The sequence below is a fragment of the Notolabrus celidotus genome, chromosome 14, assembly GCF_009762535.1.
Source record: "Notolabrus celidotus isolate fNotCel1 chromosome 14, fNotCel1.pri, whole genome shotgun sequence".
Lineage (NCBI taxonomy): Eukaryota > Metazoa > Chordata > Actinopteri > Labriformes > Labridae > Notolabrus > Notolabrus celidotus.
In genome coordinates, this window is record NC_048285.1 from 628940 (window position 1) to 643583 (window position 14644).

The 14644-nt window shown below is 43.6% G+C and overlaps 2 protein-coding genes across 2 annotated transcripts; both read left to right on the plus strand.

The window, feature by feature from the left end:
• The first annotated feature begins 215 nt into the window (after positions 1 to 215).
• LOC117825630 (tripartite motif-containing protein 35-like) lies at positions 216 to 1192 on the plus strand. The gene is given in 2 exon segments (XM_034701543.1): positions 216 to 1080; positions 1083 to 1192. Coding segments are annotated over 2 exon segments (975 nt in total).
• Positions 1193 to 7302: 6110 nt separating this feature from the next.
• LOC117825863 (zinc-binding protein A33-like) lies at positions 7303 to 8683 on the plus strand. Its single transcript, XM_034701830.1, has one exon. The coding sequence runs from the start codon at positions 7303 to 7305 to the stop codon at positions 8653 to 8655; it is 1353 nt and encodes a 450-aa protein (XP_034557721.1). The 3' UTR covers positions 8656 to 8683.
• The last annotated feature ends 5961 nt before the right edge of the window (positions 8684 to 14644 follow it).

Genomic DNA, 14644 nt, shown 5'->3' on the forward strand with positions numbered 1-14644 from the left:
AAACCGGCGACCCCTGCAACGAGGACTGTAGCCTCTGTATGTGGGGCGCTTAGACCGCTAGGCCACCAGCACCCCCCGCTATGCCACCAGCACCCCTACTACCACATACTCTTAGACCTTAAAAAGTGAAGGACCACGCTGGAAGTAACTTCTATTGGATATACCTTTTGCCAAGTCATGTGCTTGCTGTGTCTCACGTTTCATTGAGAGACAAAATGTTGTCAAAATTAGAGGAAGATCTGTGCTGTCCAGTCTGTCAGGACATCTTTAAGAATCCGGTCATCCTGTCCTGCAGCCACAGCTTCTGTAAAGACTGTCTGCAGCACTGGTGGAAGCAAAAGAAGAACTGGGAGTGTCCAGTTTGTAAAAGGAAGAGTTCAAAAGGAGGTTTGCCTCAAAACCTGGCTCTGAAAAACCTGTGTGAGTCTTTCCTCCAGGAGAGAGGTCAGAGGTCTTCAGAGGATCTCTGCAGTCTGCACTCTGAGAAACTCAAACTCTTCTGTCTGGACCATCAAGAGTTGGTGTGTCTCATCTGCAGAGACTCAGAACTACACACCAACCACAGATTCAGACCGGTCAATGAAGCTGCTGGACGACACAAGAGGAGCCTTCAGGAAACTCTGGAGCCCTTAAAGGAGAAGTTAAAGGATTTTAAACAAGCCAAAGTGGAGTTAGATCAAACTGCAGAACATATTCAGGACCAGGCCCGACACACAGAGAGGCAGATTAAGGAGCAGTTTAAGAAGCTTCACCAGTTTCTAGAAGAGGAAGAGGAGGCCAGTCTGTCTGCACTGAGGGAGGAAGAGGAGCAGAAGAGTCAGAGGATGAAGGAGCAGATGGAGGCTCTGAGCAGAGAGATAGCAGCTCTTTCAGACTCAGTCAGAGCCACAGAGGACCAGCTGAGAGCTGGAGACGTCTCATTCCTGAAGAACTACAAGGCTGCAGTGGAAAGAGTCCAGCAGCACCCCCTGCTGAAGGATCCACTGCTGCCCCCAGGAGCTCTGATAGACCAGGCCAAACACCTGGGAAACCTGAGATTCAACATCTGGAACAAGATGAAGGACATGGTCTCCTACAGTCCTGTGACCCAAACACTGCTCATCCAGGACTCACCCTGTCTGAAGATCTTACCTGTGTGGTCTAAGGAGAGCCACAGGAAGTCCCTGATAATCCAGAGAGGTTTGATTATTAGAGGAGTCCGCCCAGAGAAAGGGAAGGCTGAGGTCTGGATTATGGATTATACAGTTCTATAACAGTGAATAAACAGCTGTCTCTCCATCAGCTCCATCCACCTGTCTCTCAGTGAAGAAACAGCCAACGAGGATCAGAGTGAGTCTGGAATGTAACAGGGGACAGCTGGTGTTCTCTGATCTGGATTCTGACAGATGCATACACACCTTACTGTGTACAGGTGAGAGGATGTTTTCATGTTTACACTGAAGATTCTCCATTAAAGGCCTCTGTGACTGTACCACTATAACTCATGATGATGATGAAGATGATGATGAAGATGATGATGTGTCAGAAAGTGTAAACTCAGGAAATGTTTCTTTTCTCTGTTGTGGAAGTAAGAGAGCAGCGTGAGGAGCAGAGCAGAGGTTTCTTTGAGTTCAAACTTTAGTCCGTTAGTTTGTTGTTCTGACATAATGATGTAGATGAGGTTTTGTAATGTTCAAAATAAGATGTTTGTATGTTTGAAATATTTGAAGTATTATTCGTTCATTTATTTTTCCCTTAAACTGGAATAAGCAAAAGTAAATAAAAAAATAGCAGATATATAATAAAATGAATATAAACTCTGAGTGTAGTTGAACTTCCAACAGGCTAATGCAAATATAGTTCATTTAATGTTTTAGATAACAGTGGTGTGATTTTAAGTTCCTCATTACTCCAGCAGTTAAACAAACATTTGACTTCTTTTGAGAATAGTTCAGTTTGGAACTTTGATCAAATTTTGAAATGCTTTTTATCTTGGTGCTGGATAGAAGTAGGTTTTACACAGCTCTCAGATCAGCCTGTGCTCTGAAGGGTTAACGTTTATGGCAAGTAATGGATGATAGAGCTAAATTCTAAATGATGGAGTTAGATGAAAAGTGACTTTGAACAGCCCTACTTTACACAATGACAGAGCTGAAACATGTCAATGAAAGTTCATTTTTTTACCTGGAAACCAGAGTAATTTATTTTAACATAAATCATCAACCACAAGCTGTTCCTCCAGAACAAACGGCCTCTCTGTCACTTCTGTGAGCTGTACAAGTTTAACATGATGTTTTAAACTTTGGACTGGCAGCACACTCATGTCTCCTCCCTCCCATCCATCCATTATCAATCCAACTCTTCACATTCAGGATGCCGGGGGGCTGGAGCCTTTATAGCTATCATTGGGTGAGAGGCGGGGCACACCCTGGACAGGTCACCAGCCAATCATAGGGCTAAACAAATATCCACGCACACACTCACAATTCAGGAACACCAATCAACCTGACAAACATGTTTTTGGACTGTGGGAGGCAGCCGGAGTACCTGTAGAGGACCAACACCTGCACAGGAATGACATGCAAACTCCACACAGAAAGCACATGCCCGGGGCACATACTGTATTTGGCTTAAAGGATGAATTGTGCGCCCATCCATCCATCCATCCATCCATCCATCCATCCATCCATCCATCCATCCATCCATCCATCCATTCTCCCTAGCAACATTTTCCTGATCCTCCTGGTGATCCTGAGGCGTTCCCAGACCAGACGGGATATATAATCCCTTCAACTAGTTCTGAGTCTACTCCGGGCCTTCTTCCAGTTGGACGTGCCCGAAACACTTCTAAAGGAAGGCGTCCGGAAGGCATCCTTATCAAATGCCCGAACCACCTCAGCTGACTCCTTTCGATGGGAAAGGCAACAGCTCCACTCCCATGGAAGAACCATGGCCTCAGACTAGGAGGTAATGACTCTCATCCCAGCTGCTTCGCACTCAGCTGCAAACCGCCCCAATGCCTGGAGGAGGAACGAAGAAGCCAACAGAACCACATCATCTGCAAAAAGCAGAGACTCAATTCTGAGGCCCCAAAACTGGAGACCCTCCTCCCCTTGTCTGTGCTTTGGGATCCTGTCCATGAAAATCCCAAACAGGAATGGTGGCTAGGGGCAGCCCTGGCGGAGGCCAACACGCACTGAGAACGTGTCCGACTGTGTGCCAAGTATGCGGACACAATTACCACTTTGTTCATACAGGGATCAGATGATACCACACCAAAGTCGATCATTGATCTTTGGCCTCGGGTGGTCTGGTACCAGGTACACTTATGAACCGCCTTATGCTCAAATATGGTGTTATGGACAGTCCATGACTAGCACAGAAGTCCAGTAACAGAGCACCACTTGGGTTCAGACTGGTAAGCCGTTCCTTCTGATCACCCCTCTCCAGGTGTCTCTGTCATTGCCCACGTGGGCGTTGAAGTTCCCCAAAAGAATAATGGAGTCACTGGGTAGGATCCTTTCCAGAATCCCACCCAGAGACTCCAAGGCCATGTACTCCGAGCTACCATTCGGTGCACATGCACAAATGACAGTCAGAGCCTTCCTCTCAGCAACCTTAAAGTGTAACTAAACCCCAAACCACTTTTTTTAGCTGAGAACATATTTAGATAGGGATTAATGCTCTGGCTGTCTGCTCCTGGTGCCGGGCCCCCTCGGCCCTGGTGGCTCCTTTGGCTCCGTCTTGGGGGGCTGTGGGGGCGGTGTTGTGGGGGTGTCCCTTGGGGGGGCTGCGGGATCTCTCCCCCCTCGCCCCCCTTTCCTCCTACTGGGTGACCTGGGGGTCGCCCTGGGTGCTCCGGCGGTACCTGTTTGCTTCCGGTCTGGGTCCTTGGCTTGTCCCCTGGCCTGGGTCTCCCGCGGCGGGTTGGGTCCTTCGGTCTGACTGCTCTCGCGGCCCGGGTGCCGGGCCGTACCGCTCGGCTGGTCTGTCCCAAGTGGTTTCATCTGCACCAGTGGTGGTCTTGTTACACAAATAGAACACAGCACGGCGGCAACCCTCTGCGACCCAAGCTTCAGTAATGATTGTGGACACTAAGGGTTGCTTAATCATTAGGATCACCCCACAGAGTTTTTTTGGCGTCATGGTGAGATGGTCCCTCTCCATCTAAGTGTGTTAGGTCTCTCTCTCCTTCTCTCTCCCTGTCCCTTTGTATATCCTTATGTAATCTTTCTTTCACTTTCTCTTATTTTTTTTTGGCCCACCTAGGTGTGCACGCCCTCTTTTACAGAACATGATATTAGCTGTCAATAAAAGATAGGCCAGAGTTCTAAGAGGGATGGTGATGGTTGCATGCACACAGTCACAAGCACAGAAGAAAAAGGTTTTCTTTCTTTTCTTTTGCTGCAAGAATAAATTGCATGAATATTTGACAGTTTGTGACAAACATGACACAAACCAGAAATATATATGCAGACAAGAGGAGAGAGCAAAAAAAAAAAAAAAAGATAGGGATTTATAAGTGCTCTTAATCAATGTAGTTCTTTATCCCAGCAGTTGAGCATAAAGTATTAAAATTCCTCAAATTGTGTTGAAAACGTGTGTAGAGACTGCCATCTGCAGGTCCAAGTCAGACGACTGCAAAGGAGTTTTTCTAACGGCTGGCTGAGTTCACAGTGGTTTACATGAGACTTTTAATTCCTCTTTAATTCAGAATTAAAATTAAATCCTCTTTAAAAAGATTAAATATGGCCATGACAACTCCTAATTCAGAATGAAAAGGATCATTCTGAATTAAACTTAAATCTGATGTAAGTGGCTGGTTTATTCTGATTTTAAATCTGAATTGAATAATTCCTCGATCATGTATACGTTCATTCCACTTTAAATTAATTCTGGTCGTTCTGAGCATGCTCGTTCCCTTTTCCTATCGAGATGACGCACATATTCCGTGCTGGCGGGCAGCATTTTAGGCTGAGGTAGAGCAGCCGTTGCACTAACCGGCTTTGATTCGCCAAAGTACAGTCATCCGCCTCCCTTCTTCGGTCGTCTATCTCTCTTCTCCTCCTCAGCTGATGAAAGTGAAGCAGTATGTGTATGTGTATGTGTCGAGCTGCTTATTCAAAACTATAATCAAAGTCAAAGTGAAAATTGAACTTATTGTGTGGTCTTCCATGTTGTAACCGAAAATGAAAGAAGCAGGAACTGGAGTCTGTTTTCTTCTGTGTCAATTGAATAAAGACGATTAAACGTGTTCTCCATGTAAACCTCAATTCGGAATTACTATTTCCATGTAAACACGAATGAGAATACTTTAATTCCGAATTATTTATTTTTTATAATTAATTCCGAATTAAAAACATCATGTAACCGTGGCCAGTGACATATTTGGTACTTGCGTCATCGTACCCTTTATAACCCACCTCACCACATTCCACAAACTCCAGCCCTGTTCAAATGCATACATTGACATTCCTATGGCATTTTTTAAAAATTCCTGGGTAGATGCTCTTCAGCCGAAACTAGGCTGCAAGGAAGCGACCCTCTCGTTCTCCCTGGAAAACTCCAACACTCAGTTTGGAGCTTGTAATTATTCTCACACCCGCCTGGCGCCTATCCCCCTGAGCAACTCCAGAATAGGAGAAAGTCAAGCCCCTCTGGTTCCAGACCCCGAGCAGTGCTTGCAAACCATGCAATGAAACGTATTGTCCATAGTATTATTTTACAGTGCAGAGACAAGTTGCAATGTTTTAAGGTAACCCTCTCAGCCTATATGTGTTTGTTGCTGGGTCAATCACTCACACAACACAACATAAACAACCTGCTCAAAACTTGGACATAATTCACAAGGAAACTGCTTCTGTAAGAAACAATACTTACATTCAAACTCTTTAAATCTCACATCACACGTTTATAGAGACGCATTGTTTGGCAAAGACAACAACTTTCTCTGGTTGTGTTTATTCTTTACAGTTATTCCATGAACATAACTAACACTGACAGTTATATAACGTCACATACCTACCTGTTTATGTGCCCTGCTGTTCTCCACCTCTCCACTAGGTATCCTCAGACATTAACTCTTACCTCCATGTACACACCTGTAAACCTGTACACACCTATTCCCATCTGCACAGCAGCGTCCTGGTCCTCTCCGCCCCCACATTAACCTACCTCCAGCTCATTCTCAAGTCTCGCCTTACTGGACTCGTTCAGTTGTCTGACAGCTGATCTGTTGTTGTAACCCTGATCTGGGGCTCTGATTTCATGCTCTGCTAGTTTTTGTTTTCTGTTTGGATTTTGCTCCTGAACCTTGGACCTGCCTGTTTCTTGTTACCTGTTTGGCTGCCTACATATCTACCTGTACCTGCCTGTAAGTCAATGAACTACTCACAGCTCAGTCCTTGACCCTGTGAAGGGGGTGGCTGACAGGAGAATTATGGCCAATCTGTCGTCTCTGATAGACATTTGTTTTCTATATATATTCTTGTACTGTACACCTTTTTGTTTGCTGCTGTAATGTACTAATTTAAACCACATGTCCAGCGGCAGCAGCCACTTCTTGTAGGGGTTCCAAATTAACAGAGTTAATTAATGTTGGGAGTTTTAGTTGTCTTAGATAATCCCAACAACAACAACATATGAATGAACGACTGTACGCATCACTGCAGTGACAGAGGTGGATGGTCATTGACCCAGAAACGTTTAATGCAACAATGATTCAGGTTTAATGCAGTTGACCCTGTCTGGATTCCTTCAGGAGGGTGCAATGCAGATTTTAATCCAGTGACTTGACAGCTAATCTTAATTTAGAATCAGATCATGATATCCATGTGTTGAGATTAGATTAACCATCAGCTGCAGCAGACACACCTCCAGTAATATCTCTCACTTCAACAGTTTAACACAGTGCACATGCTCATGTCACATGTGAGCTGTTAGAGTTTCCTGTGCTGAACTATTTTAATTATTTAATTATATTGCAGGAGGAAAACGTGACTGTGCCCAACCGTGTGTGTTCCCGCTCTGAGGAAGCTCCATCCACATACCTGATGCACCTGGACAAAAACAGGAAACAGGTTGGTTCAGTTCTCACAGAGACAAGATAAACACGAATAGACCAGAACTGGGACGTCATCAGAGAGGGAGGCTGCTGCAGGAAGGATTATTGGAATACTGGGATCAGAGGAGTACTACCATTTCAAGCTTTTACTGTTTTAAATGGACACAGATTCAAAGTGAAAGTCAGTTTTCAGGACACAGGGAGTGACATCCTGTTTGATCTGTGTGTATGCTGCATCACAAGCCTCATTTAGACACAACATGCAATCAAAGTTAGAGGAAGATCTGTGCTGTCCAGTCTGTCAGGACATCTTTAAGAATCCGGTCATCCTGTCCTGCAGCCACAGCTTCTGTAAAGACTGTCTGCAGCGCTGGTGGAAGCAAAAGGAGAACTGGGAGTGTCCAGTTTGTAAGAGGAAGAGTTCAAAAGGAGGTTTGCCTCAAAACCTGGCTCTGAAAAACCTGTGTGAGTCTTTCCTCCAGGAGAGAGGTCAGAGGTCTTCAGAGGATCTCTGCAGTCTGCACTCTGAGAAACTCAAACTCTTCTGTCTGGACCATCAAGAGTCGGTGTGTCTCATCTGCAGAGACTCAGAACTACACACCAACCACAGATTCAGACCGGTCAATGAAGCTGCTGGACGACACAAGAGGAGCCTTCAGGAAACTCTGGAGCCCTTAAAGGAGAAGTTAAAGGATTTTAAACAAGCCAAAGTGGAGTTAGATCAAACTGCAGAACATATTCAGGACCAGGCCCGACACACAGAGAGGCAGATTAAGGAGCAGTTTAAGAAGCTTCACCAGTTTCTAGAAGAGGAAGAGGAGGCCAGGCTGTCTGCACTGAGGGAGGAAGAGGAGCAGAAGAGTCAGAGGATGAAGGAGCAGATGGAGGCTCTGGGCAGAGAGATAGCAGCTCTTTCAGACTCAGTCAGAGCCACAGAGGACCAGCTGAGAGCTGGAGACGTCTCATTCCTGAAAAACTACAAGGCTGCAGTGGAAAGAGTCCAGCAGCGCCCCCTGCTGAAGGATCCACTGCTGCCCCCAGGAGCTCTGATAGACCAGGCCAAACACCTGGGAAACCTGAGATTCAACATCTGGAACAAGATGAAGGACATGGTCTCCTACAGTCCTGTGATTCTGGACCCAAACACCGCTGGACCTAAACTCACCCTGTCCGAAGATCTGACCTGTGCGGTCAAAAGAGAGCCACAGGAAGTCCCTGATAATCCAGAGAGGTTTGATTATTTCTGGTCTGTCTTGGGCTCTGAGGGATTTATCTCAGGGACTCACAGCTGGGAGGCCCAAGTTGGAACCAGTACACGCTGGTCACTGGGAGTGTTAGAGGAGTCCGCCCAGAGAAAGGGAAGGCTGAGGTCTGGATTATGGATTATACAGTTCTATAACGGTGAATACACAGCTGTCTCTCCATCAGCTCCATCCACTCGTCTCTCAGTGAAGAAACAGCCAACGAGGATCAGAGTGAGTCTGGACTGTAACAGGGGACAGCTGGTGTTCTCTGATCCCGATTCTGACAGATGCATACACACCTTACTGTGTACAGGTGAGAGGATGTTTCCATACATGAACACCAGTGATACACTGAAGATTCTCCATTAAAGGCCTCTGTGACTGTACCACTATAACTCATGATGATGATGAAGATGAAGATGATGATAGCTGCTCCTCATTATGTTGATGGTGTTGATGATGATGAAGGCAGGGATGTATTTAAAATAAGTATGTTTATATGTGTTTGTATATATGAGTATGTTTATATGTGTTTGTATATAAATGAGTATGTTTATATGTGTTTGTATATAAATGAGTATGTTTATATGTGTTTGTATATAAATGAGTATGTTTATATGTGTTTGTATATATATATGAGTATGTTTATATGTGTTTGTATATAACTGAGTATGTTTATATGAGTTTGTATATATATATGAATATGTTTATATGTTTGTATATATATATGAGTATGTTTATATGTGTTTGTATATATGAGTATGTTTATATATGTTTGTATATAAATGAGTATGATTATATGTGTTTGTATATATATGAGTATGTTTATATGTGTTTGTATATATGAGTATGTTTATATGTGTTTGTATATAAATGAGTATGTTTATATGTGTTTGTATATATGAGTATGTTTATATGTGTTTGTATATATATATGAGTATGTTTATATGTGTTTGTATATAAATGAGTATGTTTATATGTGTTTGTATATATGAGTATGTTTATATGTGTTTGTATATATGAGTATGTTTATATGTGTTTGTATATAAATGAGTATGTTTATATGTGTTTGTATATATATATGAGTATGTTTATATGTGTTTGTATATATTAGTATGTTTATATGTGTTTGTATATAAATGAGTATTTTTATATGTGTTTGTATATATATATGAGTATGTTTATATTTGTTTGTCTATATATATGAGTATGTTTATATGTGTTTGTATATATATGAGTATGTTTATATTTGTTTGTCTATATACATGAGTATGTTTATATGTGTTTGTATATATATGAGTATGTTTATATGTGTTTGTATATAAATGAGTATGTTTATATGTGTTTGTATATATGAGTATGTTTATATGTGTTTGTATATATATATGAGTATGTTTATATTTGTTTGTCTATGTATATGAGTATGTTTATGTGTTTGTATATATATGAGTATGTTTATATGTTTGTATAGATGAGTATTTTTATATGTTTGTATATATATATGAGTATGTTTATATGTGTTTGTATATATGAGTATGTTTATATGTGTTTGTATATATGAGTATGTTTATATTTGTTTGTATATATATATATGAGTATGTTTATATGTGTTTGTATATATATGAGTATGTTTATATGTGTTTATATATATATATATTTATATATATAAGTATGTTTATACACATACGGGATACATTTCTCTACAGTTCCTCTTTGTCTTGTTTTATGTTAAGACTCACGTGTGCGATCATTGCTATATATATTTTGGTATTTTTTGAAATGTATGTATGTGTATATATATAATGTTGTCTGTTGGACATAGCACACAAGTTTATGCAGATTTTAGTTTGTATTTTTGTAGTTTCTTTACTTGTATTTGTTTAACATTGTTTTAGGTAAAAAGAATTGTTATATTTTTGTATTTATTTAATCATATGCGGATTAAATCATACATTGTTGGTGGATCAATATAAAAGGTACTTATGTCTTTTATACTATTGTTGTCTAATCCTGTGAATGCAGTAAGAAAATAGAGAAGTATAAACAGTGAAAGCAGCTGGAGTTACTCTGAGTTGTAAATGAAGGAGCGGTGTGTGACTTTACAGTGTTGCTGTTTCTTATAATATTTTGTGATTTGATATTTCTGTTCAAGAAACATTTAACCTCACTGTGAATTCATAAAGATATGAATCAGATTATATGTCTATATGTACTTCACACCAAGTTTGTGGTTAGCTAGCTATGCTCAAAGATTGCTGTTGATGGCTAATATAGCTAACACTGCTAAATGCTTAAGCAGTTATACTTTGATCTTTGTAGCTAACACTGAGCTTCACGATAGCACGCATTCCCCTCATGAAACTGCACATCCCTGTTAATAATAATAACAATAATCAATAGAACTGACATGTCCTCATTACCAATTTCAAATTCCTGTTCTATCAACACCGTCAGCTCTGACAGAAACTTCTAATCATACACACTCACCGTCTCCTCCTGCGTTACACGTTGTCCCCAAACTCACCGTCTCCTCCTGTGTTACACGTTGTCCCCAAACTCACCGTCTCCTCCTGCGTTACACGTTGTCCCCAAACTCACCGTCTCCTCCTGCGTTACACGTTGTCCCCAAACTCACCGTCTCCTCCTGCGTTACACGTTGTCCCCAAACTCACCGTCTCCTCCTGCGTTACACGTTGTCCCCAAACTCACCGTCTCCTCCTGCGTTACACGTTGTCCCCAAACTCACCGTCTCCTCCTGCGTTACATGTTGTCCCCAAACTCACCGTCTCCTCCTGCGTTACACGTTGTCCCCAAACTCACCGTCTCCTCCTGCGTTACACGTTGTCCCCAAACTCACCGTCTCCTCCTGCGTTACACGTTGTCCCCAAACTCACCGTCTCCTCCTGCGTTACACGTTGTCCCCAAACTCACCGTCTTCTCCTGCGTTACACGTTGTCCCCAAACTCACCGTCTTCTCCTGCGTTACACGTTGTCCCCAAACTCACCGTCTCCTCCTGCATTACACGTTGTCCCCAAACTCACTGTCTCCTCCTGCGTTACACGTTGTCCCCAAACTCACCGTCTCCTCCTGCGTTACACGTTGTCCCCAAACTCACCGTCTCCTCCTGCGTTACACGTTGTCCCCAAACTCACCGTCTCCTCCTACGTTACACGTTGTCCCCAAATTCACCGTCTCCTCCTGCGTTACACGTTGTCCCCAAACTCACCGTCTCCTCCTGCGTTACACGTTGTCCCCAAATTCACCGTCTCCTCCTGTGTTACACGTTGTCCCCAAATTCACTGTCTCCTCCTGCGTTACACGTTGTCCCCAAATTCACCGTCTCCTCCTGCGTTACACGTTGTCCCCAAGCTCACTGTCTCTTCCTGCGTTACACGTTGTCCCCAAACTCACTGTCTCCTCCTGCGTTACACGTTGTCCCCAAACTCATCGTCTCCTTCTGCGTTACACGTTGTCCCCAAACTCACCGTCTCTTGATGCGTTATACGTTGTCCCCAAACTCACCGTCTCCTCCTGTGTTACACGTTGTCCCCAAACTCACCGTCTCCTCCTGCGTTACACGTTGTCCCCAAACTCACCGTCTCCTCCTGCGTTACATGTTGTCCCCAAACTCACCGTCTCCTCCTGCGTTACACGTTGTCCCCAAACTCACCGTCTCCTCCTGCGTTACACGTTGTCCCCAAACTCACCGTCTCCTCCTGCGTTACACGTTGTCCCCAAACTCACCGTCTCCTCCTGTGTTACACGTTGTCCCCAAACTCACCGTCTTCTCCTGCGTTACACGTTGTCCCCAAACTCACCGTCTTCTCCTGCGTTACACGTTGTCCCCAAACTCACCGTCTCCTCCTGCATTACACGTTGTCCCCAAACTCACTGTCTCCTCCTGCGTTACACGTTGTCCCCAAACTCACCGTCTCCTCCTGCGTTACACGTTGTCCCCAAACTCACCGTCTCCTCCTGCGTTACACGTTGTCCCCAAACTCACCGTCTCCTCCTGCGTTACACGTTGTCCCCAAACTCACCGTCTCCTCCTGCATTACACGTTGTCCCCAAACTCACCGTCTCCTCCTGCGTTATATGCTGTCCCCAAACTCACCGTCTCCTCCTGCGTTACACGTTGTCCCCAAATTCACCGTCTCCTCCTGCGTTACACGTTGTCCCCAAACTCACCGTCTCCTCCTGCGTTACACGTTGTCCCCAAATTCACCGTCTCCTCCTGTGTTACACGTTGTCCCCAAATTCACTGTCTCCTCCTGCGTTACACGTTGTCCCCAAATTCACCGTCTCCTCCTGCGTTACACGTTGTCCCCAAGCTCACTGTCTCTTCCTGCGTTACACGTTGTCCCCAAACTCACTGTCTCCTCCTGCGTTACACGTTGTCCCCAAACTCATCGTCTCCTTCTGCGTTACACGTTGTCCCCAAACTCACCGTCTCTTGATGCGTTATACGTTGTCCCCAAACTCACCGTCTCCTCCTGCGTTACACGTTGTCCCCAAACTCACCGTCTCTTCCTGTGTTACACGTTGTCCCCAAACTCACTGTCTCCTCCTGCGTTACAAGTTGTCCCCAAACTCACCGTCTCCTTCTGCGTTACACGTTGTCCCCAAACTCACCGTCTCCTTCTGCGTTACACGTTGTCCCCAAACTCACCGTCTCCTCCTGTGTTACACGTTGTCCCCAAACTCACTGTCTCCTCCTGTGTTACACGTTGTCCCCAAACTCACTGTCTCCTCCTGCGTTACACGTTGTCCCTAAACTCACCGTCTCCTCCTGTGTTACACGTTGTCCCCAAACTCACCGTCTCTTCCTGCATTACACGTTGTCCCTAAACTCACTGTCTCCTCCTGTGTTACACGTTGTCCCCAAACTCACTGTCTCCTCCTGTGTTACACGTTGTCCCCAAACTCACTGTCTCCTCCTGTGTTACACGTTGTCCCTAAACTCACCGTGTCCTCCTGCGTTACACGTTGTCCCTAAACTCACCGTCTCCTCCTGCGTTACACGTTGTCCCCAAACTCACTGTCTCCTCCTGCGTTACACGTTGTCCCCAAACTCACTGTCTCCTCCTGCGTTACACGTTGTCCCCAAACTTACTGTCTCCTCCTGTGTTAGCTAGTGATAACCCCGCTCACGCTAGAGGAGACTTGTCTTAACATATTAATCTCTTATTTTGATCAGTAAATATATAAAGAAAGAATATTATAATACAGAACAAAGCTTATTTTAAAACTACTGTCGGTTTACCGTTTCCCTGAAACTCCTCGCCGTGACTCCGCTTCGCTCCTTCCCGCTCTTTTTGGATCAAAGCCATGGATTTCCCCATTGTGGGACGATTAAAGGAGTATTTTATCTTATCTGTACTTAACTACGATGCTGCATTCAGGGACACATGTAAACCGTAAACACTGTCCTCTGATCAAAGAGCTCTTTGTAGTCCACTAGTTAACACTAATGAAACGTTAAATCAGACTTCCAGTGAAATATTAGTACTTCATGTTTTTTATTTTGCGTGAGCTCACAGGTCATGAGGACTTTATTGTGGAGGGGTTGACCGGAAGCTGCTCTGTTTTCATGCACGAGCACTTAACAGAGCTATTTCTGATCCGGTTTGTTGCCACGTCGAGTCCTGGACCAGCAGGGTTCTCTGGCTGTAGTTTCTGCTGTTTGATACCGGTCCAGGCTCGGGACTCTGAGGACCACTGGACCACTAGACTCTTCCAGAGGAGACCCCGTGGACCTGGTCCCAGCTCTGCCTGTAAGTGAACTCCAGGTTCAGGTCTGAAGCGGTCTGAGGACCCGTCAGCAGATTGAGGACTCACATTTCATAAAGTTACACTGCGTTCAAGTGCTGTCGGAATAATCGGACAAATATGTTACCGTCAGGGAAAACTCACATAAAGATACCAGGTCCAGTCCAAAGTTACGACTCCTCAGAGCCTGTGATTTACTAATGTTAAATAATATAATATAATATAATATAATATAATATAATATAATATAATATAATATAATGTCATATCATATAAACACAGAGAGTCTGTCAGTTTATTAATATTAAATAATATAATATAATATAAACACAGAGAGTCTGTAAGTTTACTAATGTTAAATAATATAATATAATATAAACACAGAGAGTCTGTAAGTTTACTAATGTTAAATAATATAATATAATATAAACACAGAGAGTCTGTAAGTTTACTAATGTTAAATAATATAATATAATATAATATAATATAATATAATATAATATAAAGACAGAGAGTAGGCGTGGTGGTCCGGGGGTTCGTATTGAATCATACAGAACACGTTAGTTCTGGTTTAATTTTTAATGTGTA

What these genes read in the sequence shown, in the direction of transcription:
- LOC117825863 (XM_034701830.1), top strand. Translation starts at nt 7,303, where the DNA reads ATGCAATCAAAGTTAGAGGAAGATCTGTGCTGTCCAGTCTGTCAGGAC.